Source organism: Netta rufina, assembly GCF_964035555.1.
Source record: "Netta rufina genome assembly, chromosome: 4".
Lineage (NCBI taxonomy): Eukaryota > Metazoa > Chordata > Aves > Anseriformes > Anatidae > Netta > Netta rufina.
This window is the reverse complement of record NC_140127.1, coordinates 36,905,117-36,932,297: the sequence shown is the minus strand read 5'-3', so window position 1 is coordinate 36,932,297 and position 27,181 is coordinate 36,905,117. Positions and strand designations below refer to the sequence as shown.

Sequence of the window (27,181 nt, the reverse complement as noted above, 5' to 3'; positions counted from 1 at the left end):
CCTTCAAATCTCAGGAACCTGCAGGCTATCAGGCCCGCTGCAGTGACATGCCAGAAGTTACTATTATCTAGACCTAAAAATACTAGCTGGAAATAACTCAGTCCTTTCGTACTCTTCTTTTGCGCACTGATTTCAGTGGACCATCTCCAGAACTTGTGCTTTCATCATCTTCTTTCATCTGAAGAAAAAAAAAAAAAAAAAGAGAGACCATTTCAGCACTAGCATCTTAAAGCAATTTTAATTTAATTATTGAAACTGGCATATTACTTTATTCCCCCCCCAGTCATAGTATCACCTGCTACTACACTTAAATGATGGATTTTTTTTTCCCCTTCAATATTACCCTAGTGATAAATAAAGTGGGCAAAAGGCTTTTACTTTCTATATTCAGAAGGAAGAGAATAGTGCATCTAAACTAACACCAGAAATTTGGTTTTGTCCATTTACTCAACAGTTTAAAAGCATGGACTTTTTAATGACTATAGCAATTTCCTTGAAGTGCTAATCTTATGCTAATTTTAATTTCCACTTCTTAAGCAAGAAGCATTTAAAACATTCTAACTGCCTGCCTTGGAGAGGTACAAATAGAACAAACTGTTCTTAAATCGGGTGTTTGTTCTTTGGAGTGATTGGCTTAGAAAGGTCCACAAAAAGCCCTCCCTATAGGAGCTCCATTCAGAGACAATGCATTGCTTCCTCACTTTCCTGCATCTCCCAAGGGCAAGCGCCTCGTTCAGAAGGCAGCACTTCCTGAGTGACAACATGGCACACATGACATCTCCAAAGTAGGTCACTAGCTAAGTGATAGAAACTTGTACACCCTGCAAATGCCCAGATAAGAGCAAGCCATAAAATCACGGTGATTGATACTATGTAATGGAATATACATGTTCAGATTGTGTTACTACTTTCATAAAGAATCACACGCATCTTAATAGGTTCATCAGACTGTATTCCTAGGTAATGCACAAGAAAAATGAGCTTCCTATGGGAACAAGAGGAAGTACTGAGTAATGGCTAAGTAATGAAGAATTTCAGTGCTGAAGCAATGCAATCTCATACAACGTACACTCTCAGAGAAGTTTTATATAAAAAGGATTTAACATTACATTAAGCAACTCCCGTCATCCGGGAAGACAATTATCTAGGGAGTCAAAAGCACAAGATGACCAACAGAAATACTGCGGGTGAATATAAAGTGTTTTAGACATACTATAGTTTCTAAATGGAAGTATGATAAGTGTCTGATTAGCAAAAAAAAAAAAAAAAAAAAAAAGGACAAACTCCATTCTATAATTTTATTTTCTGAAAAATAAATAAATAAATAAAAATCAGACTATCTGGTCACTGAATTAACCTGCACAAGAAAAATGAAACTGCAGGTGCTGAATTCAAAACCACTTATCTTGTTCAGCCTAAAACCTTATTTTGGAATAATAATGATGATTAAAACAGATAACTGAAGTCTTATGGCTTTTCTAGATCTCACAGAAGGACTATTCTGTTGGAAGCAAATGTCCAAGCAATTAAGTAGCCTGATAAAAAAGACTGGACACTTACCTTGGCATCTGATTTTTCAAACTACAATTCACTTACCAACCTCTTAAAAACCTCAATCCTGTAAAAACTACACACTTGTAGCAATAGTTCAAGTTTAGAGACCTGCAAGATCACTCCTATACTATAGCTATATTTGAGAATAAATACCACCTCCTGGCCAAAATGACATGGAAAGAGACTTACGTCACAAGCCTATACAGAGTACAGGAGGTGTGAAATTCAAGTAAGAACACATTCCCATCGCATAATATCTTATATGGCTCAACAGACAAAAAAACTTCTTATAGGTTAACTGTGCTTTGTTAGAATTGTGATGATGGAAAGAGGCAAGAAGAAAACAAGGGAAAAGAACTCACCTCATCTTCTGAACCAGATTTATTTGACTTATCACCTTCTTCTTGACTTCCATCTGCAACTCCATTTTCTTCCTCTGCATCAATATCTTCAACACCTTCACCCTCATCTTCTGCAGGACAAATTAATTTTACTTTGTAAACAGAACTATATAAATATGAACTGCAGACACACTAGTAAGAAAAAGAATCATGGAATCATAGAATGATCACTGCAGACAAACTAGTAAGAAAAAGAAGACAGTTTCAGTTTTAGAATGAACTGCTTGTTTGCAATAACCCAAAAAAACATGAGTGATAAAGAGAATAGAATTCTTATGAATTGGTATAAATCTATCACTGTCAAATTTGATCTCTAAATTTAAAATTTTCAGCCTAGTCTCTTTTCACAATAGTATACAGTCTGCCGTACAGTTGATTTCCTTTAGGGAAGTCCTTCTATTTGCCACATTAGACAGTTCTAAGAGCAGACATAGGACCAGATGAAATAGGACAACGTGAATATCCCAAATCTGATTTAATTCTGACTCAAGTAGCCAACTACATACTAGAGTCATCAGTCACCCACCTCAGGGGATACCCACATCCTAAGGGATCTTCCTCGTCAGCATGGAGTTCCTTTGGCATACTGTTTTGTACAGCTGTTGAGGGCTAAGCAGCCTAGCACTTACTCCAAATTTATGTATTGTTCCAAAGCAAAAACTAGCCAGAAAAGCACTGTACTCCCCTGTAGCTCAAGTACGTCCAGCTTGTACTACTAGGACAAAACCATTGACAAAAAGCTGTCAGCTTTCTGCGAGACCTGCCGTCAGGTAGATCTACAAATTGAAGAGGACTGGGGTGGGGAGGAGGGGAATAGCTTTCTACTCTCTAACAATTCCCTGGATAAACTATGGGCTAAAACAAAGCAGAACTGCCTTCTACTTTCTTACTGAACCTGCGCCACTGCACTGAACTAAAGGGAGCAATGAATGCACCACACAGTGCAAATTCTAAGCTGCTCTCTGATCAACACAGGTTACTCTTCTGGGGTATCTATATTCCATACATTTTGAGAAGGTGACCAGGCACCCAACTGTTCTGATTTCCACTTTGGGCCTCAGTACTTACAAGCTGACACTCCCACGCCTGCATTTTAGCTATCTATGTTCGTTACAAGAACTGGAACTCAGCAACCACAGCACGATTCAAATAAATGTTACGTGGGTTTGGCATTTCTCTTCCTTTACTTCAAACTGAGAACTCAAAGTGAGAATTCCCAGAAACTGAGACCTGTTTGCAATATGTTCTATCAAAGAGTAACAAGAAATCACAGCTACACCTGACAACAAGGATATGAGATGGCATATTACAACGGAACAGGCTCAATTAAAAACAGTAATTAAAATTAAAACAGCAATTAAAACAGCTGTAAAGGATGACTACCCCAAACATCGCTCAATTCTACTTTTCTCATGTCATGCCCCACCTCATAAACACTACTTAAATGTAAAAAAAGATAAATATCTGAACTTCTTAGCTCAGTAATGACCAAACAAAAGCATACAGAAACCAAAAAACTTAGCTCACAGTATACTAGTAAATTGAGCCAATCAGTTGAGCACAATTAGTTAAGGTCTAAGAGTTTTCCCACCTTTAAGAACACCTCATACATGTCTACACTAATATGTCCCTACTATTGGCATCAAAAGTAGAAATATGACCAAAAAGTGGAGTCCACAGTCTAAGAGAAATGTAGACAAAGATTTCTGTTCTAAAAATAAATTCTTAAGGGAGAAACATGGCAGAAAAAAAAATATCACAAAACCTTTGCTCATATTCTGGTCAAGCAGTTAGAAATTTTAAGTGATACAAATCCAGAACCTCCTGTAAGCGTTCATTTCAGTAGAGTGGAAAAAGAAAAAAAGTTCAGACATCAAAAGTACTAAAAGCCCAAATGGGATAACTACAGTATTAACAATTATATATTCTAATTTATTCTAATTTAATCAGTATTTTATATAATTTCATGTCTGTAACTTAATAAATAAGGCTCAGACTATGCCCCTGAAATTCCTTTTCCTGGCAAGATTCTTTTACTCCCTGGGATGTTTTTCTAGAGGGTAAGGAATGCCAGGAGAATAATACAGATGACTGGACAAGTCAAGAGCAGATCACCTTTTAGCTATGCCACAAAAATTAACATAGAACACAATAAAGAATTCAGTCCCATGGACAGTGCCCTTCAAGAAGCACTCTGCCAGCAATTCATTCTCACTGGAGCCAAAGAAATCTACAAGTGTTTATGAAACTTGCAATTGTGCCATGCTGTTAAAGTCCCTGTGATAAAATGTCTCTCAAATCATCCAGTGTTTCATGGCTCAAAGCCAGTTACCTTCAACTACAGGAAACAAAGAAGCAGATGACTACAAATGAATTGCAAAAGTGATTAGGATCCAAACGAAGAAACTAGTACAAAAATATTGATGACTACAGATACCATGTTAAGAGATCTCACAGGAAACTCACATCCATATCTGATGAAGGCTGGCATCCACCAGCTTGAAGTTCTACCATCAGCAATGAAGCAGAGAAAAAAGAGAAAGGACAGACCATTCTCAAGTCCTGGCTCAAACTACTTCCCTTTCCCAGTACCTGAAGGAGAAGCCTCCCTTTCCATCTTCTGCGTATCCTTTACCAACTCTCCTTTTGTCTCCTCTGGTTCTCTTCTCTCTGTAGCAAAAAGAATCATAGGAAGACAGAAGACAAATACTCTATGCTTTGAGATACGAGGAGGCAAGAGAGTGATGGAAAGAAAAAAAGGAAGAATTCAACCTGCAAATGTAAGAGGAGGCAGAAAGCTAAGGGAAGCTAAGCAATTATTTTTGAAGACACAAAAACCCAGAAAGTCACCTGACAGCAAAGTATAACCCTTTCCTCTTTGAAGCCTGGAATTTACTTGAAAATCTTGGAAGAGTCATACAAAAGCTAGCTATGCTAGTTTTGCTCTGTATTCAGGTCAGTAACCAGAAGTAAAGCTCTAAAATGGAATGTACTTCTGAAATAACATGAACACTGTTCCAGGTGGAATTTTAAAAATGTGGGAGCTGAAGTTTTCCTCTCTGATTGCCTAGGCCTTATATCTAACTTTCAAATGTACCATTTAACATACTACATGACATGCACTGATTTTACTCAAATAGGTAAGTGGAGATATAAGAACTAAGTCTCCACTCCCCCCCTGACAATTTGAAGTTCCCCTCCTTCTCAAGTCAAACTCTGTATTAATAACTAAGGGAAAAAATGGTGATCTAGTCAAGTCTTCTTGCATAAAGAAATTGTCTGTAGCTTAAGGAATGTATGATGCTCTCCTTGGACTGCTAGATGCTTGAGACCAGTCATTTCTACAGGTTACAATGGAAACTACAGCAGATGACATTTTGAGGGAATAACTGATGTATCAAACTTCCTTCTGCTCTCACTTTACACCAGAACATTGGTTAAGAATGAGGTCCATGATGTTAGAGGCCTGTAAGTTTGGGGCCATATTTTGACATAAGAATGATCCTTTCTCCTATCCTTCCATTAATGCAAAAGCGAAAGTTAGCTTGAAGAAAAATCAAGAAATGAGGAAAAGGTAGGAAATACACAGCGCAGAATAAGATGCATATATACCCACATTAAAAAATAAAAATAAAAAAATAATAACAATAATAAAAAACCACATCTACCTGGAAGTTCTTGAAAGCTTAAAAAGGTAGGCAAATACTTAATGCAATAAAAGTGAGTGTCAAATACCCAGCAGAACAGGATAAAGGATGCAGAAAGGGCTAAGATGGGATGGGAGCCAACAGCATCTTCTGAAGTGGACTGACAGAATAATTTTGGAATACAGCTATCTCATACAGCCTTGCTGACAGTAGTACATTAAGCACAAGAAGTACCTATCAAGCCATCAAGACTGGGCAAAAGAAAAGAGATTCTTTAATTCATAGGCAAAGAGCATGTAAAGTAGAACAAGATCAAAGGGAAAATGTAGGAAGATAACAATGCTGGAGTGCTGTACCTGCAATTCATGATTAATGTAAAAAATAAATTTAGCATAACTATAATAGTTAATGCCTAGGTAAGGCTCTCTAATGGTAAGGCAGATGAGCTATATTTGGTGTGGTAAAGCATTATGCCAAAGCACTCAATTCTGTAAGTACGGGAATATTTGATGCTAAGTTAAATATTAAGTCATACAGGCAAAAGCCATCAATACTCATGACATACAGTGCAGAGATGGACAAAAATCTCCAAGTTCCAATCAGTAACACAAAATGAGTTATCTACTAACAAAAAAGCATGAATGAATGTCTGCTAGGTTTCTAACTTTTGATGCCAGTCACTTACAACATTTTTGTTTTTACCAAAGAAGAGTGAGATAACAGGCAGAATCTTGCAGAGGTCTGAGGCTAAGGATCTTCTCATAGAAGTCAGAATAATACACTATAAGTTATGTGATTCACTTTCCATTCATTAACTAGAGACTTTGGGAAATGCTAACACAACATCAAAGCCATAGCTGAATAGTACCAGTTGTATTTGACGCAGTAATGAAAGATGATTTTGTCAATCTTTGAATGCCAAAGTGCATCTTAACCTACTAATCATTCATTTCTCCCTTGGAAGAGCAGGACAGGCCTCTGCAGGCTAGCAATGCATTCCTAGATAGCAATACAAAACAAGCAGTAGACACTAGTATTTCACGTCCACCGTATTTTCAGACTTTAACAAGAGTTACTAAAAAACAGTGGCCAACAAAATAGTTCAGGGTTATTATATATTCCCACAGAGGAATAAGTGAAAAGACTTATGTCTGCCAAAAGCACTTTAATTTCTTGAGAGTGAAGAAATGCTGAGGAGAACCTTACTTTCAGCTTGTACTTATCAAAACACTATTACCATGGAATGCCAATCACTAAAGAGAAGACGACAGATTTTGCAGTCTTAAGACAATTGGTTGCAATTATTGCGATACAATCCATGACCTATTCCTATTCATGTCTTGATATTTATTGAACTGCAGACTGGCTTGCTCATCTTACCATCTTCAACAATATCTTCATTGTCTTTTTCTTCTTCTAAATCTATTTCATCATCTTCTAACTCTTCTCTGTCTTGTTTTATTTCTCCTTTTGTAATTGCCTTAGATATAGAAGATTTTTTGAACTCAATATCTTCATCTGTTTTCTACAAGAAATTAAGAATTAATTTATACTGAAACTCAGATTAAGAATTAAACACAACAGCCACTGTAGGCTAACTAATATTAATGGCCCAGTAAAAGAGCATACCGTTGCAAGTTTTAAAAGTTTTATATAAAGTATTAAGAATGAAAATGAATAAAAATGCACCGAGTTTCTCTAACCTTTGCTGGCCAGCAGAACAACACACCTAGACCAACGGGGAGTGCTAAAGTCAAGATGTAAAGAACCCAGAGCCATGGGTGGTCTTCTGCAGCTGTCACCAGTTGACTAAACATTCCAGGCTACATTTAAAAAGGAAAAAAAAAAAAAAAAAAAAAAAAAGGTATTTACATCCCTCTGAGCACCTTGGTAAGCTTATAAAGTATATATTTTTAATTTTATATTGCCTAAAGAAAAACATTTTTTCCTTTTGTTTTTTTTTTAATTACGAAGTATTGGATTCCAACTTCAGAAAGCAACCACTTGTCAGATTGCCCATATGCAAGTCCTAGCAAACAGCATACAGTAAGAAAGAACCAACAAAGCTGGTACTCCAAAACTACTAGGCTGCCCCCTACTCATTCTGTGAAGTGACACTTGTCTCCACAACCTCACACTTTCCACCCTCCCCGACTATTCTGCTCTTTCCCCATGCTGTGCTAACTCAGCTGAAGTCTCCCAAAGCATCAAGAACCTCACAGGAGCTGCAAGCAACCTGAAGAGCAATGCCTTGCTCTGTGTGTACTACCACACTGTCTCCTCCAACAGCCAATTATTCAGGGAGTAAAGTGTCTTCCCAACCAAGTTCTGACTTATGTAGCAGAAGAAGGTAGGGAGGTAGAGTGCCTAGTCTAGTTAGACTCTGAAAAGGGTACATCTATCTATGTATATTTTGAAAGGTGGTTCATGCCCCTTGGCTGTCTGAGTTCAAGAGATATTTGGACAATGCCCTCATTGATAGGCTTTAACTTTTAGTTAGCTGTGAAGTGGTCAGACTAGATGATCTTTTTTAGGTCCCTTCCAACTGAACTACTCTCTCTAAACTGCAGTCAGTAAAGGCGGCCGCTAGAGGGGCTCATGATCCCGTATGTTAGGACAAATTCATCCTACCACAGGGTAGAGATCTAGAAAAGCTTGTGGCTGGCTAACTGCGGTATACAAAAAAAAAAGGGATACACATAGAGACGGAAGAACAGATGCAGCTCCATATACATATGCACATTACTGTCATAGTTGCATAATATACATCTGAGCAGCCAAAGTCCTAAGAGTATTAAATACAAAAAACATGACTATCATCCATTCCTGATAACAGGGAAACGTATCTAAAAATATATATAAAGGAGTTGTCCAAAAGTGAAAAGTTAAAAAATAAAAGGTCTTTTTGAGCAAATAATTCAGCTTTCATTTGCTGACATACTGAATTCTAGTACCACCATTAACAGTGGAAGACTCATTAAGATCAAGTTATAGACACTTGCTAGGTGCTTGAGGAAAATATTGTACCCTTTTAACTTCAGGAGAATAGAGATCTGTGAAAGCTAAACCAGCCAAACTTGACATAAAAATATCATGACTATTCAGTAAGATTACTAATTGCCAATAAATTCTATTGTGTCAGCATTAACTGATAGAAAATTCTTCCAACAGCACTCCTTGGTAGGCAAAAGTAGTGACGAACATAATGAAGTTTATACCTCATTAGCACTTGCTACTAATTTCTTCAAGCCCCAGCCATCTGCTGCCCAACGATCAGCTACTTCTTTTTCTGAACATATAATGAAGTTATCAAAGTAGATATCAGATGTCATAGACCAGAGTTCTAAACCAATAGCACTGACAGCTGTCATCTCAAATGGGTGAGAATCTTCAAAATAGTCTGGGTTAGGTATTTTCCGAGGACTCCAGATTCCCTTTTAAGAAAAAAAGTACAATCACTTTATCTATTCCCCAAAACCATTTAAAAAAATAAAACAAAACAAAACAAACAACACCAACACCGTGAAATACATTTTAAAGTAATTAACGCTTTCTGGTTCTTTTAAATGCATGATTTTAAAAAGAGATGGAGTAGTCTCTGACCTTCAGGAAAACTGAGCTGAAAACAGCCTATAGGATTTTGGCAGATAGGTATCTGATTTCAGGCTTAGGGCAGACTTCTTAAATTCAAAACTTTTTGTCCGCATGGGGTTACAGTAGTTAACTGACTGCACAAAGCACCTCTGTTCTACCTTGTAGTGGAAATGCCAAGCATAGTCTGTGAACTTTCAAGAATAAATCTATTTCCTAATACTGCAGGAAAATAAGACACTGGTATTACTTCTTCCTCTAGCATCTCCTCGTATAATATAGTTTTGGCTTTTGTTCATCAATATAGCATATACATTTTTCTAAGTGCACTCACTGGTCAACATTTTGTGGCCAGAAATGGGCTCTTCTGAGCTAAGTCTCTATTGTCTGGTTACCTAAGATTGCAGAGGAACTACATCCTGTGATCCACGCAGTCCCTTCAGGTATGTATAAGTAAGTAAGTTTATTACACTAGTATATTCATATAAATTGACAACTACTGTAACCAGAAGCATTAGGGAAAATTTTAGGGAAGAAAAACTCAGCCTTATGATACCTGTGCAAATTAGTTAAAGCCATATGCTTTTTGGTTTACAAACTTGCCTAAGATCTTAAGCTAAAATAAATCAGATTCAAGTTGTCCCCAACTGTAATTAATACAAAGTAACTCTTTCTAATACCCAGCTTTGCTCTTTTATCTGGAGGGGATAATTTAATTATCTAAAATTGATGCTTCCACTAAAATAGAATTAATAAGTTAATCTGCTTACTGCAGGGTTTCATTTTTATTTTATCAAATAAAATGTATTAATTTATAACTTTCACACTTAAAACCCAGTAAAAAATAAACTAGTTCATTACATGACAATTTTAGTCTAAATGAAATGCTATAGAGCATACTAAATGTGCGGTACCAACTTTTAAAAGAGATTGTTTTAATACAGGAAGTATTTCTGTCTAACAGTATACCTAAATAAAAAAAATAAAATATTATAGGTGAATACATAAAAAAACTGAAAATGTTTGCTGAGGGTGTTCAGACACACTGTAAAAAATAAATATACTGTATGAAATACCAAATAAATACACTACTTTGATTTGCCTGCTTGGTTGAAGTCTGTACCTCCTTATCAATAACCTACAATATTGCTAGTACCTGATAATTAGGATTATCTATCATAGGTGCTTTCCATTTTCCTTTATACTTTGGGTTATTCTTCATGGGACGCACCCAGATTCCGCAACCAGGTGCGGTCTCACACTTTGGATTAGGGATCTGAGGAGCTTCCCACTCCCCATCCATTTCTTCATCCCTACAGAAAGAAAGTTACAAACAACTGATTTCAGACTGATCTGAACACTAACTTTCAGTCTAAAGTTAGGTTCCATACATTTTGCTCTAACAACCTCCGAATTTATTAGATCAGCCCATAGAAGTTTACCCAACAGCATAATGCTTCTTTAAAAAAAGTGTATTTCCAGAGTACTGAAAATAAAATGTGCTAAAGCCACATGTTTGTAAATAACTGTATGTAATTATACTCCTGCAGGTGCAAACAGCTTGCAACACTTCACTGCAACATGCTTTCAGACTACAATATAACTTCATGTATCAATTTATAATGTTGATACCATGAAACAGTTTGGTAAGCCATGAAACAGTTTCAGTCCTTTCATCAGGTTCCTTAATACTTTGTTTTTGTTTATAAATCTTTAGAATACAAGGCAATCAGCAATTATTGACATTTGTGTGTTTTTCTAAAAGCAGCTCCCCAGAACAACAAATATTTGGCCATACCTTGTATGTTTCAACTTACTACATTAAAATACAATGACATTTGAGTTAAGCTCTAATCAACTCATAATTTGCCAGAGAATAGGTGGGCTTATCTGCAAAATACATTAACAAAACTGCACTTATTGAATTAAGTTCTTACCAGTCCTTTGGTTTTTTTGCATTAGGGTCTGGAACATATTGTGGTTCATCATCAAGCCATCCCTCAGGCTTAACGGCATCAAGATCTTCTATTTTGGAAGGTTCATCTTCATCCCTTCAATTACAGATTAATGTTAGAAAATACATCAGCTTGACTTTAAAACAGTATTCTGTTCAGAGGACTGCAACTGGCATGAAAGGGATGATATTCAATGGCACAACAGAATTAGACACACCTATAATGAGAATTAGGTATCTGATTAATTGTTTATTAATTTTGAAACTATGTTTAATTTGTTGCAAGTCATTAGTTAGCCCAGAAATTGCTACCATCAACTAGCAGGTGTCAATCGGGTCTCCCCCTTTAAATTTTTCCCTCCTCTGAGATGCTCTATGAACACTACTTGACACAGGAGGAAGTACTTATATAATAGTGGGAAAAAAAACAACACACAAAAAAAAACCAACACAACTCTTCCTAATCTTTTAAGTATTGTAATCTTTGTTACTAACTACAACAACAAAGGGTACAAATCAGCAAAAAGCGTAGTTATTATTTCTTTCCTTAAAAGATGACCAGATCCTTGTACTCCCATCTCAATTACATTTTGGAAGTATTAGTACTTTTAGTAGTGAAGCATATCCTAGCTGCCATTAGCAAAAAAAGCCAGTCAAGTCTTTCAGAAGAATAACCTGCTGTACAGATAAATTTTTGCCCCTACCAGTCATCTGGTTTGACAGCGTTGGGATCAGGGATTTTTGGTCTTTCATCCCAATCATCAGGCTTCTTGTCAGCAGGATCCTCTATTTCTCTAGGAGGGTTTACTGGAGGAACCATATCCTCAAGGAGACTTCCTTTACTGACAACTGTTTGGTCAATTAACATTTCAAATGTATCATCTGGTTTTAGCACTAAATTAAAAAAAAAAAAAAAAAAAAAAAAGAAGTATTTAAGAAATAAGGGAAACATTAATTTTACAAATTAATTTACCTTTAACCAAAACCTATATAATATGCATAGAGAAATAAGAGCAGACAGACTCCTCACTCCATTCAGGTACTGGATTTGGACACAATGAAGTTCCCACTGTAGCAATGTCATGACCAGTATCAGGACTAGAAAAATGATACCTTCTGCAAATCAAGTGTTGGAACACCTCAGAACACATGCTAACAGTTTTTCAAACACCTACCACTTAGTCAAAATTCTGCTTTCTTTTTCTTCCTCCCAAGGACAATAAAAGACAAGCCTTCAACCTCAAAATCATCTCTGCTAACAAGTTACAAGTCCACACTTGAAAGCGTGAAAACACCAGAACTGTGTAAATATCACAGCTGAAGGATCATGAAAACAGTATTTTCTTTCCGACTCAGATATCTGACAGCCAGTTCCCTTAATTGCCAGACGGTGAATAGAGAAATTTCTCTTCAAATTTTTAAAAATTTTAGCAAGTACCTGATAAATAATGGTCAAAGAATTGAGCAGTGTCAGACTCAATAACAGAAACTGGATCCAGATCCATGTCTAATAACTGGTGAGCACATTATTAGCGCTTAACAAGTATATTTAAATGTCCATTCAATACAAGCAAGATTACTAATTTGAATACTATTCCAGTTTTATGAAGATGGGTGATGAAAACCAGAATAACACACCTATAATGACGATTTGTTAATACCTAACTAAGCTCTTGCAGCTTAAAATTTTTAATTGTATTAAAACATCAACAAATGCAAAAATTAAAACCCCATTGATTTTAGATACAATAAAATTGATTTTTCTACTTATGTTATCGGTCACAAATGCATTAGATGGTACAAAGCTGTACCGAGGTCTAGCTGAGCAATTATAATAGAATAAATGCAATTTAAATATCTTTAATCATCATCTCTAATGAACAGCCCAAATACAGGAACACATTCATTCCTTTACTGTAAGAATAGGATGGTGGGAAGGATTTTTGTGTTTTCTTTGGTTCTATTGCTTTGTTTCACTTATTCTTATGATCTAAAAGTGACAGTTTGTTGTAGCACTCTACTGTAAGTTATTTTAAGAACGATACATTTTTCCATGGCACAGCAGTCGAGCACATCTTCCATTATTATTCCATTACTATTATTCAATGGAAGTTCTAAAGTATAGTCAATTCGGCTGGATTTGCAGTATGCCACAGATTAGCCCATTTTCTCTGACTGCTTGTTCTTTTTCAGAAATTAGAACAAGGGGGGAAAAAAATAAGAAATTAAACTTCCATTGCTGCTATACTGTTCATTAGAACAGAAACAGATGTCACATGGATTAAAACCAGACCAAATTTCATCTTTTTATCTCCAGTGAAAGCAGCAACCTATCTGTTCATGCACACCTTTGCTGATGCAGGCACTAGTGGGAATTCAATGCACAGAGGAGAGTGGTGTTCAATATGCTGCAGATCTCACTGAACTCCAGTAAACTCGTGATCCTTTCCTAGAATACTGGACTTTTATATATATTTTTATATATATATATATGTGTGTGTGTGTGTATATGTATATATATATCTATATATCTATAGATATAGATATATATGTACATACATACACACATACACATTTCTTAACAGATTTTATCGTAGTATGTACTGAAAGTATTAATCAGTTCTTCAGGTTAAAGGCTAGCCAAGGCTGGTAATGCTTTTTCCTGTAATTGAATATTAAATAGCAGCATTTCAAAGCCACTTACGCCCTGCAGTTAAGCTCAGTCATTAAATCATTTAAGCCCAAATCATTAAGCAACCATCCCCCAGAATTAATAGACTATTACAAACAAAAAGCAGAGTCAAATACAAAGCTTCAGTGAACTAAGTTCAGAAACTAATTTTTAATCTGTTTTCTGATTTAAACTTGTAAGAATTAAACAATACCAAGCGTGTATAGATGAGTCTTCTTGTCCAAATAGAACTTTTTTAGGTCTACATCAGGGCGTTTTGCATGTTTTTCATCATATTCTCCAGTTTTAGGATTCTTATGTCTGAAGATAAAGTGTAGTTTGTAATCTTCTCCACATTTATCTGGTCCAAACATAATAGTATAAGGTGTTTTGTCAAAAAAGTATTCCTGTAGAAGCAAAAAAGCTGAGCATGCGTTACACCGTACATTTTATGAAGTCATTTTAGGTACTACTTTTCCTCGATACTGTGGCATATACACAGTATAATTCCCCTTTTCTAAAAGCTGTTTCATGAAGCATCGGCTCTAACACTGACAACTGGTAGGGTAAATCATGAAAGGAAATGAACAGTCCCCACATGTTGTTAGATGCTTTCCATTCTCAGCGAGCAGTCTAACCACAGAGATCACTGAAGCTTCTTCAGGGAAGAAGAATATGCTTACTTAGGCCTTATTCTTACACATCATGTGGAAATCCCTGCCACAGATCAAGGCATCCAAATATCCATACCCTTCTGCATACACTACACTAAAAGCCAGAAGGGAACTATTGATCTTCATAGCAATTTACATTTCAATAAAGACTGTAAACAGGGTATTATCCAGTATTTCAGCACTGTTTTCTTGCTCCACACTAACAATAAATAACCCTGAAAACACCAGATATAGTTTCCTTCAGAGTATGGTGCATTAAGGTGTTCAGATTTTATTTTTAACTAGATGATTTTTGTAGTTGGAATACACAGTATCGTGCTATATTCTTACGCAACTGCTTGAAGAAAGATCACGATTTCTGAAACTTTTAGTCTTTCAAGAAATATTCTAACAGAGATGTATTGTTTGCAATGAGTTTGTATTTTCAAGTATGCAGCAGTTATTGAATACAAAGTTAAACATTTTCAGTTTAGATATAAGCACTACAGAAATGAATGCATTTTAAGTTCGGTCCTTTTCTATAACTTTCATCCTCATTTGAAAATGTCGCTGTTAAGAATTAACAAGAATTAATTTATTACTCCAGTATGTTCAATTTTGAAGTTAAAAGGATACGAAAGAGAAAATGTTGACTCAAACCTACAAAAAAAAATTAAAATGTATAGGATGAACCCTGAGCCAGGTCATAAAAAGATAAAATTTGCATTTGCAGTCTTTTTGTTCACTTTCTAGAATAAGACAACAGATGTTGGAGAATTTCAGTTTCATGTGTAACTGAGCAGAGTGTCTTGGTCTCACAACTTCTTTTACAAAGTAAGATTTTTCAGTTTTAGTATCATTTACATATCTTTCCATCATGAAAGATGCCCTACCTCTACTAGTTTTCCTACCATCTGTATTTTTAATACAGATCTATTAGTACTTAAGTTTGAGTACAACTCACACTGGCATACAAATCTGAGAAAAAAGGAAAAGCATTTGGAAGTTGCTTTAAAGCTTTTACTTAAATATTTCACGAATGCTTACAAGAAACTTCTTATACATGCCATCATCTCTTAGACTCTTGCAGGCACACATATTACCCCTTACACATCACAAAAAATCCCAGTGTTAAGAGGTTCCTTCTGACTGCTGATTTGCAGGTGAGGACAAGCAATGCCTTGAGCCTGTCCGAGCAACTTTCCCTTCCTTTTGCACGTAAACAAGGCATCACACTTCACTGCAATACAGTATTGGGTAATCCAGCATCCAAACAGGTTGCTGATGATGCCACCTCCACTCAAGCTAGCAATTCTATCCTTTCAAGTTTGCTCAATAAGCAACTACAATGCTTTTCTGCTCAGTACTTACAATGTTGTAGCTTCGTGGGTCATGGCAGCAATGGTAGATATGTTCAGACAGCTCAGGAATAAAAGCACAGATGGAAAATCTCACCCAGGGAGAAAATTATGAGTTCTGCCCACACTTCTGTTTCCAAGTTTTTTTTAAGACTAGTCTCTATTTTTTCTTTTTCCATTAACTTGCCTTTCCACCTTACCAAATCTTATTGAGCAAACAGGATAGCTTGATGCATCTTAAGATCAACAGTTTCTAAAGCCAATACTAGCTGTAACTGTGATTGCCTCATCAACTTCTGCCTGAATGTTGTCTAGTACTGAATGTTGGGTCAACACCACCAATTAGCTTCAAAACTAGCGTCGGAGCTAGCAGCTTTTGAATGGCCAGAGCAATCTGCTTTATGACTGGAAGTACCCTTACCAGTTTTGAATCCTGACTGGTCATTTCAAGTCTATCCAAATATGTAAAACTATTCTGTAACTGCTGCTATGTATAGCAAAGCATCAACTTTGCACCTGATCACTGAAAGCGTCCCTGGTAAGAAAAGTTCTTCCCCATACAGAGACACTTCATTACTTGCAGTTTCTAAATCCACATTCTACCCCTCTCTGAGGTGACACGCTGTATGCCATGCAGTAAAAAAAAAATGTTTCACAAGTTATGAGTTGAAATTCTATGGCTTGTGTTATTGCAAAAAGGCAGACTAAACAGATACAAGGCTCCATTGTCCTAGATATAAGACTAATAGCTAAGGTAGTATCACTCGTAAAGAACTAAGAGGAATATGTTAATCCATACACTGCTCTCTCTGACCTTTGGAAATTCACATTTTGAGATTTCTTGTGTGAACACAGATTTTAACAGTGTACTTTAAATTTCAGACTACCTGCATTTTTCATTAAAATAAATGATAATTTTAACAAGAATAATGTTATCAAATATTCCAGTAAAATGCACAACTATGAAGGCTCTGTAATATATATAAACTATAATATATATATGGTTATCTTGCCCAATCTCCTAATGACACTGCACAAGAACAATTACGCATTCCTCAGATGAGCAACCAACAGTAAACATTAAGTAAGAGGACATACCAGATTCAAGTCATTACTACTGGAGAGAAGTTTAATATATGCACCACCACAGTCAATGCCTTCTTGAAAATTCACTTCGTATCTGAGCAAAGAGCAAGTTAAAAAAACATTCCACATCAGACAAATACAAATTCAATTCTGATCTCCAGAATGAGAAGAATACAATAATATCATCAACTAGCCACTTCATTTTTTTTTTATTAGTCATTACTGTCAAAACGTTTCTACATGACCAAACAGGTTTTAGTTGCCACACAAACTAACACAGCAGTGATGTCAGCCAAAAAAAGCCACGGTAACATTAGATACTGTTGGTATCACCAGTAAGAAAAGTTTCAAAGTGGTATTGACCAACGTGCAAAACACCAAAGTGAAGCAGAAATCAGGAATAGTTCTAAAACTTTTGTGCTGTCTTTGAAATGGCCAATATAACCCACTCAATTTAGCTGAGGAGTTACCTGGATATGTCTGTAAGTACAACAAATCTAGTCTGTTGTCAGAAAAAAAAAAGTCCTATTGTCATGACACTCATCATCACTAATACTGCTATAATACTTGCAAGATTCAGGTTTTACATGATTTAGATCTTTTAGATCTAAGACAGAAAATTAATTAGCTTTTTAAGAAATTTCATAAAGTATTAATTTCTGTCCAAAATATTCTATAAGAGTTTAAATACTACTTCTTAACACTTGTATTCCAATTTTACTTGATTATTATATCATTCATACTTACAGTTCTGGTAGCTCTGGATATGAAGCCAATGCTACGTGAAAGACAGGTGTTTTGTTGTTTTTTTTTGTTTTTTTTTTTTACAACGATTTACATTATTTTCTTGACTTAATGAATAATAAAAGTTAAGTAAAAAGTCTGAGAGAATACTTACTGAACAATCAAAGGTTTATTATCAAAAATAAATGCCTTTGTTAGCATAGTTGATATTGCATGATGCTTTGCCACCGATTTTAACACTAATCCTCTGTCTCCAGGTACTGTGTTTTCTTTCAGCTCTTCTACTTCCCATCTTCCTAAAACAAACAAACGTACAATCTTTGAAAAAAAAATTAGAAGTCAAGAAACTGTAGCCTTGTAGAAAGTAAAAAGTTAAGAGCATATAAGACTAATTGCCGAAGTAGAGAAGTCATCTTGACATTTGATGTCAAAGTTAGAAGTTAAATAATAATCATCCAATTCAATACCAATAATTCTACTCTGGATACAAACAATTATACATGCTCAGCCTACCCATCTCCAGACTTTAACTGCTCTAAACATTAATAAACTAAATACAAAAAGAATGTTCATGGCACACAAATCTGATGCTCACACCTTTCTACTGAAACCCTGATCCAGTGTTTTAGGCAGTACTTTTCAAGAATTAGAAACCATCAGAATTCCAATTCACAGTTAAGACTGTAAAATGAGATCCATTTAACGAAATGGTTTGGTTCAGACAGCAAGGAAGGAAGAAAGCTTAGGGAAAAAGACTGTAAGGAATATGGCAAGTAGAACAAGCAACAAGTAATGACAAGGTTCTGCTTTCAAGTAGACATTTCCAACATAGAAAACAAAACACCCTTCCATAACTGCTATAACCAAATGAAAGAAAGCTATCAAAACCTCAATTTCACATGTAATAAAAATTTTTGATTAAAAAAAGCTGGCCATGTACCCCAAAGTAGGAAAGAAACATGTCCTTACCGTAATCCGCCATGTAACAGTGAAATTAAATAGAATAACTTATACATTTAACATAGGATATTTTTACATCCCAAAATGTATTTTCTTATTACACAATCCTGTAGCATGTGTGAATATCCACTGAATTTCTGATTAATTGCAATACTGTACAAAGGAATCAAGAATACAGTTCAGATAGAGAGACCTACATTTTGGATATGCATAGCTCTACACAGAGAAGCCCACTCTCTCATTTCACCAAAAAGGTATTGCTTCTAGCCAGTTAAGTATAATGCCAGCTTTCAGTATTTTGGAGATGGTAAATGTGTAGCACACACATTCCTTGCTACTTCCAGCCTAGGAATGTACAAGTCAAATACAAGCCCAAATGACAAAAATCATCCAAACAACTTCCTCATTTTCACTTTCCATTTATTTTTTATTTTCTTTAGAAAACTGTAAGACTAAAGTGTACAAGAAACACTGGAGAATTCTACACTTAAGCACAGACAATCTGACAGAAGTATTCCAAAAAAATAACATTCATACAGTTTCAATTATTTTTGGTTCAGAGGCTAAGCTTTGAGATCAATTGCTGCATCGGTAGGAGATACAAAGACATAGAACAGGCTACTTTAGAAATGTGCTTAACAACTGAAATTGAAGTGGTAAATACCTGACAATTTCGGGAAAATGTAGTTTTCAAGAGGCACTGTTCATAAACAATTAATACTGAATATTCAGATTTCAGAACGTGTATATCACAGTAAAATTATTGCGATGACAGAAATATTTATCTCCATGGTAAGTAACCAAACAAGCAAACTTTCATATCTCACTTTCATATCTCAGTAACAGTCATTATACAAAGTAAGATATTGTTGATCCATGTCATCTAGGTTTTCAAAGGTAAGTTCAGTGCAAGGGATAGTTACTTCTCAAAAAGCAACAGAACATCAGAAACTATGTAGTGAAAGTAAACACCAAAAAGGCTTACCATCATATTTAGCAATGTTATCATCTGTGTCTTCTTTCTTGGTTTTAGACAATATCCACCTAAACCAAGAAGGGTACTAGTCATTTAACTACATATGCAAAGCTCTATTATTCAGCAAGCACAGGAAAAACAGATTTAGCTGCTAGGATGTGAATCTGTGACACTGATTTTGACAGTCAGCATTACAGAACTTTGTGTAATTTAAAGAATGTGAAACAAAAAAAATAAGTGTTAGTCTAATACAACATTGATTTTGAAATATTTCCCAAGAATCTAAATGAATATACAATTATAACTCTAAAGTAATTCACATTTACTCTGAATAATCTTCAGTTTTATCTACAAGCTGAGGCTGATGATGTAAGACTATTACTTGAGCATGTAACTTGAAATAATACCTGAAGTAATACTTGAAAATAGCAAAGTTCATGTGTAAAGCCTTCAACGTGATAAAGAACAGCAAAAAATCACTAAAACCTTAACGCTGATATTAACAGTAGCAGTGCACAGAAGAGGGAGGGAAGAAATAGAGGTTTGCAAATGACAAGTGCAATTATGCAGTAAGAAGACTCGAATTTTATCGCACACGGGGATTATAACAGGACAAATTCCTGATCTCCTTGACAGATCTCCTTGAACAAGGCAGATGCAGCTTACCAAAATCAGCTCACCAAAAATAAAAATATGCACACACCCTGTACAAAATGCTCATTTGGAGAAAAAATAAAAGGCAATCCAGCCTCATTCAGTCATACAGTGGTTCTATCCCGAGCCATGCACAGGAATATCTTAAGCCAACAGTGCTTCTGAACTCTTCCTTGTATCAACTACAATGCTATATTCTCATAGTGACTTCTGTAGAGAACTAATTTCATTCATTCTGAACGACTCTCTGCATGGAGTATGTCAGGGATGAATACTTTATCTTTCCTGCTTGAATTTCAGCCATAGAATATGGCTGATAATAGAGATGGTAGAAAAGCACCACAGTGTAAATGGCAAGCTAGATCCTTGGTCTTCCTCTGGAAAGCCCAATGCTAAAATAACTAATACTAATCAAAGTTTCCAGTTGTTTGTTTGTTTGTTTGTTTTTAAACCACCATTTTCACCTTTTCCTTTTAATCATTTTTCCTACCATCACTGGTACTGCTTTTGTATTGCGCTTCTTAACATTTAGAAGTGACATGCTGAAGATGAAAGAAAATTTTATAGAAAATTATTTTCCTTCTACATGTGGTCTAAATACGTAACAAAAATGAAAACAAAAATCGAAGAACATAATGTGAAAAACGACAAATCCATGTTCAGTGGCCTGAAGTTCCTTGTAACCCTGCAGAAGAGAACAGTAGGAACAATTGGAAAAAGGGAGTAAGATTCAATCTTGTGAAAGTTTCTGGTGCCTGCTACCATTCTATTTGGTTTCAAGTTCATGTTGTGCATCAGACAGGTGTCTTATGATAGTTTACCTCACACCTACAGCTGTTGCTTCTCAGTCTTTTCACAGGAAGACAAAAATAAGCAGCTTTAAGTTCTATGATAAAGATGCATCTTACTGCATCTCCTTTCACCTCTGGCTGGCTGCCACTTCATGAGAGCTGGTTTTTGTTCTTTTAATTTTAGTAACATACAAATATACCTTTTTCATGATCACTTGCAAAACAAGGTATTTTGTCCACCCACCAAGTAGTAGTTACACCTTACATTGCTGTACTGGGTGGGGGATCAGAAAATGCAGACAACTTGAATATTTCTGGCTTAAGAATTGTTGACCTAAACCTTAATATTTTTCTGAAATATCAGTGCAGTGTGGTCAAACTACCTAGGAACATTTCAGCAATCATATAAATATCTAATTCCCCTCGATAGTATAAAAGCACAATGGGAAGCAGTACCATAAATCAATTAAATACAGTCCTCCCCAACAGAGTTTTTAATCTGTAATGTAGAAAAGTGCTGCCTCCTTCTTGCACATAATCTAAGTATACATGAAGAAGAAGAAATAGTTTGCTAACAATTTCTGACTCTGTAAGCTACTGCAGTGCAATGCGCCTCACCTTGCGGTTCACTTTTAATTCAAGTGGCATTGCATTACCTTTTAACGTCCATAAATCCAAAGTCTATTACAGGTTTCATTATATCACAAAATATAGCTACATGCCTGAAACGTCAACTGTTTAGCTTAAGCTTATGAAGAATTTGGAGCAAGTATGACCACTCTTCTCAATTCTAAACTCTGAACTTTTTGTTTTGAATGTACTAGCAGAAAAATGAATAAAAAATAAGTCCTGCCACTGTAAGTTAAATTGCTGAAATGAAAAGCTTGTAAGTTTAAGGTGCACCTTACCCTGTCAATACTCCATCGAAGGTTTCTGTAAAATACACTTCCCCAGTTGGCTTTGGTGTCTGGTACACAATCTAAAAAACATTTACAAACATAACACATCAAATTCATTTTTTTCAGTAATTTCTATTTTTCAGTTGAAATACACTATCATACCTCGGGAAGCAGCCCACCCAGCCAGACCACAAAAGTTACACCTAAGGGAATAAAACACTCTTTCCCTGGGGCCCTCTCATTTCTACAGTTTGGGTGCATTCCTCTACCAGTGTACAATTTCATACCTGTGAAGCATCGTGCGACCAGGGGACAGCGATGAATAGCACAGAAACAAATCAAGACTATGATTAAGAGCTCTTAAAAGGCAGGAGGATCTCATGGTTTCATTTCTAGTGGTATGTTTATGATGGTTAAAGAGACTGTTAGGTTAGTTTTAGACTCACTTTCAGGTATCAGTAAAACACTTTTCCCCAGTTTTTTTGAAAAGTAAACAGTTGTCCTCCTACTAAACACAGTACAGAGCTCAAATGCACACGCGGTTATCAGTAGTTGTTTTGTCTCTGTTTTTTGTGCCCTAGCAGCTTACCATCTTTGAAAGCACCTGCAGAAAGTTTCAGATACTATGATAAAAGCATAGATACAGCTTACAAATTTGCTTTCTGTGGTCAAAACTCATAACTGAAGTACCGTTATACATCTTGTGCGTAACATGAAAACAGAAAATTTACACAACTTGCACCAGTTATCTGCTTCCTATTTTTTAATACACATGGTTCCATTTTTTTTTTGTTTTCCTATCTACTTGGCACATTACAGTTGGGCTACACTGTTAAAAAAAAAAATAGAAAAAAACAATCTATGACTATTGTGCAAACCTATTATGAAGCACAGCAAGACAAATGCATAAAGATTTTCTAGGAACAAAGACCGTGTTAAAAGGCAGATATGACTGATGACATTAAGAAACCAATCTAAATGAAAAATGTCAATAAGCATAAGGTGCTTTCTTCTCTAGTAACAGCATGTTAGGCTACAGGGTATGTTATCTATCAAGGAGGGCTTCAGACACAAGGTTCCATACCTAGATTGAAAAACTAGCAAGACCTTCTTCATGACTATTGGCCACAAGTTGCAGTTTGATATAGGAGGATACTTAAGGCACACACAACAAATGAAAAACTCATTCTGGTGAGTTTGACACTCACCAAGTTGTCAACTGTATATTGACTTGCTCTTTTTAAAATAAATTTGTGCACCGATTCTTCTACTAGTTACAACTACGTAACCTAAATTACACAAGCTTTAGCTAAAGGCATCTATAATCTTACCCCTAAGGAAGATTCATCTTCATCAACATCAGCTTCTTGAGAATGTTTGTCAAAATCCTCCACTTCAACATCTGCACCCAAAATTTCTTCATTTTCAATTTCTGCAGTTACTGAGCCAATTATCAGGACACCCAAGCACAGCCAGTCCCACTGGAAATGCATCCTGGTTTATCTGAAGAACTGAAAGTTTTAAATTACAATTATTGTTGGTGGAATATTATCAATATTAGTTCAATCTTACCCATGATTTTATCTAGGAAAGAAAAAAAATAAGAAATGATGACCATTAAGCATTTGCACTACTTTAGTACAGTGCTGTATTTATGAGCTTTTAGAACCACGTAAAACTGCTTGAATTTTTCTCAATCCTTATCAATCCAAAAATAATTCAAACTGAATCAATCTCTACAGTGTAGCAAGAAGCCTGGAAAAGACCCTTCAGATCATCAAGCCCAACCATCACCTAACACTGCCAAGTCCACCACTAAACTGAGTCCCTAAGCACCACATCCACACATCTCAAATACATGCAGAATGGCAACTCCATCATTTTCCTGGGCAGCCTGTTCCAATGCCTGACCCCTTCACCCCTTCTGTGAAGAAATTCTTCCTACCGTCTCATCTACACCTTCCCTGGCACCACTTGAGGCCATTTCCAGTTCTATCAATTGTCGCCTGAGAAAGAGACCAAAACCCTCCTCACTGCAACCTCCCTTCAGGTAGCTGTTGAGAGCAATGAGCCTCTTGTCAGCCTCTTTCTCTCTAGACTAAACAGCCCCAGGTCCCTCAGCTGTTCCTCCTAAGCCTTGTCTCCTGGTCCCTTCACCAGCTCTGTTGCACTTCTCTAAAGATGTTTCAGCAACTCAGCATCCCTCCTACAGTGAGGGGCAAGTACCCTTCTAATTGCAGGGAAACACGCAAATCACTGATCTGTAAATATTACCAAAAGTATGAATATCAACAGCAGGTAACTAACTCGACCTCTCAATCTGTACTGTTATGACAAAGAAAACATTGTTGCCCAGATGCATTTGCTTCACATCCATAAGCTAAAATACATACAAATGCACTGTATGGAATGGTTTGGAGCAATGCAATTCCAAGCATGTGCCTACGCAAGTCTTCTTAAAGGTCTTGCCAAATGTGCTTCTTTCTGAACTTGCTTTTATCTGAATTTGGAAACAGAAGGAAGACAGACTCCAGATACCATTGTGTAGGTGTTTATCCTTTGATTGTTAATTTCTATCCACAGAAAGCTTAAAAAGAAAGACAAACTTAGCCTGTTGCTGTAAGGCATTTTCAAGACTTGCATTATTTTGGCCACCAGTGCTCACGCTAAATATTCTGCTACTGAGACACTTTCTGTGCCTTAAAAAGCAGTCACCCTTTTAAGCTGGATCACTGCTCTCCAGAGATTGCTTGTTTACTACTACAAACCCTAAGTACCACAGCAACTCCAGATACTGTCTTATATTCTGGAAATCTTAGATCCTCTCTTCCTGGCTTTATCAGATTTGCTAAGCACTGCAAACATTAGAAGCGCCCTAATAATTATTTATCTATTGACAACATCTGCTAGTTCTATCAAGCAATAAATATAGAGATCAAATAGTGTCAAGGCAAAAAAAATCTACATCCCAATAGAGCTATCCAAAAAAAGAAAACTAATTCTTTTTTCCTTATTCATTTTAAAATCTATTCACTTAATATTGACTGTACTGATTACATCTAAAGCCAAAAGTAAACTGTTTCAGGTACTAGTACTAGACACTATGTCAACATCACTTAGAACACAAAAAGCCTCACCTCTTGGGACAGACACCTATTTTCCACAAAACTATCAAATTATGTTACCATTCTTTTTTTTCCTTTTTTTTTTTTTTCCCCAACTAATCAATGCCATTCTTTGCTTTGGATCCTTTCCATCTGTTTTGTTTTGAGGATGGCAAGTCTATGGTTCCCTCTTTGCATCATCGTGTTAGTAACTGAGAAACCTTAAGTCTTCCGAAAATTTTACTGTTCTTTTAAGAAAATCTTAGTTATAAAACTACAGAGATTGTTAATTCATAGAACTCCCTGGCCAGTTCTAGAACTTGAAATATTCGTGTCCTGAAGATTTAAAGTCATTCAGCTTGTTGCATGTAAACATTCAACCTCCAAGCACACTTTAGAAGACCTCTGTCCGGAGGCTATTGCACTCAGTTTTACCATGCCCATTTTCTTGTTCTTAACCATCACATCAGGACAAACAGGTAAGGAACGTCACATCACACATTACTGTTTCACTCCACTACAGCAGCATGTATTAGGTATTAGAATTAACTTTTTGCATGAATTTGCCCTACCTTACTTAAGGTAGCTTGTCATGCAGTTCTGCTCCTCTTCTCCTAAAGCAGATGAAAATAAAAAGCAGACATACGTTTGTCAACACATTTCAGTTGCATTTTATGTATGAAGCAAAATGCCTACTCCCACTTCCATAGCTGTAATTTATTACAACTAGCCTCTCTCTGTTATTTTCATACACAGACAAGTGAGGGCATCCAAGAAACCACCTTTCTACACAGTTCCCTTCTAAAACTCCTGATGCCTACAACACACTGCACTTTTTCAAGTCACTCAAGCCTAACTACATAGCAACTCCCTGATCCTAGGCAAGGACATTCCTAATGTCATTCAGTCTTCAATCAGATCTCTTAGTTTCCCTTCAACAAGGGAAAGCATACTTCTTTGACTCATCCCAAATTAAGATATTCCAGAAACACTGAAATCCAATACCATGAACAATTAAGTTATTGCTTAATTGCCAGATAGGGACAAACCCAAACAAAACCATTAAATGTTTTATTTTTTGTGAATTGTTCATAACCACAGTCTTACAATGATAAATCTTTAAGCCTAAAGAGCTTCTGGACTCAAAATATTACACATTTAATAAGAAAGTCCACTAGATTTTAAAGATTAATTAGCACATGAACATCCATGAAAATCTTCACACTTGTAATTTTAAGCTATTTTGTATAGCTTGGTCTCCTCACTATGGGAACACGGCTAACTACAGCGTTTCTATGCATCAGGAGAGACACTCGAGCCCAGGGTACTGCTGTAGAGCAGGCTCCTGGGACCGGCAGCAGTGCTGCAATATGTGCCTCTGAAGTAATCAGCCACTGTCTGTGGGACGTGTGCTAGACGACGGTCCAAGACAACAGGCACCAATTGAAGGATAAGAGGTTCTGATGGGGTATTAGCATTTCTGTTCCTAATGAGAGCAGCCAGGCAGTGGGTCAGGCTGCCTCGGATGCAGCCTCAGCCCTTGGTGCTCTCCAGCACGGAGGGGATAAAGCCCTGAGCGCTCAGCCTGAGGAGCTGGCCCTGCTGCGAGCACCTGGTCTGATTTCTACAGCAGGCACAAGCATGGCAATTTGTGCCATGGTCTTTACAGTGCTCTACGCGTGCTGTTAAATTAATGGCATCGCAGGTTGTTATCCCACTCGATGCGGAACTAAATAACAGCCAGGATCTTTAATATGACTGGGAACTCACGCTTAGAAGAGGGCCAAGCCTCCCTGCAGCCACCTCCTCAAGCAGCAGGCAGCAAGGCTGCCCTCAGCACCCCCCTCACCCAGCCCAAAGCTCCCGCAGCCCCCAGCAGCGCAGGGCGGCCACATACCAGCTCCACACGGGGCAACGGCCAGGGAGGCGCCCAACGGTCCCCAACGGCCACCAACGGCCGGCGCGCGAGGAGCCCCCCCACTCCCCACACGCGCGCGCACTCCCCTCACGGCCGCAGCCCCCCCCCCGCCCCAGTTACAAAGCGCGTCCCCGCGCCGCCGGGCCCTACCGGTGGGCGCGTGCCCGCGGCCGGTTCCCGGTTCCCGGCTCCCCTCCGAGCCCCGCCGCCGTCCCCCAGC

The 27,181-nt window shown here is 36.8% G+C and overlaps 1 protein-coding gene across 1 annotated transcript; it reads right to left on the bottom strand.

Moving 5' to 3' along the window:
• Positions 1–49: 49 nt before the first annotated feature.
• Positions 50–27,181, bottom strand: CLGN (calmegin). The gene is made up of 17 exons (XM_084286363.1): positions 27,112–27,181; positions 25,616–25,657; positions 23,271–23,450; positions 21,949–22,019; positions 19,605–19,663; positions 17,814–17,955; positions 16,928–17,009; positions 14,033–14,225; positions 11,852–12,041; positions 11,131–11,244; positions 10,350–10,506; positions 8,821–9,036; positions 7,306–7,425; positions 6,983–7,127; positions 4,548–4,625; positions 1,917–2,026; positions 50–178 (listed from the first exon to the last, which is right to left on the bottom strand). Exons 3-17 carry the CDS (start codon positions 23,430–23,432, stop codon positions 98–100), a joined length of 1,920 nt encoding a protein of 639 aa, XP_084142489.1. The 5' UTR covers positions 23,433–23,450; positions 25,616–25,657; positions 27,112–27,181; the 3' UTR covers positions 50–97.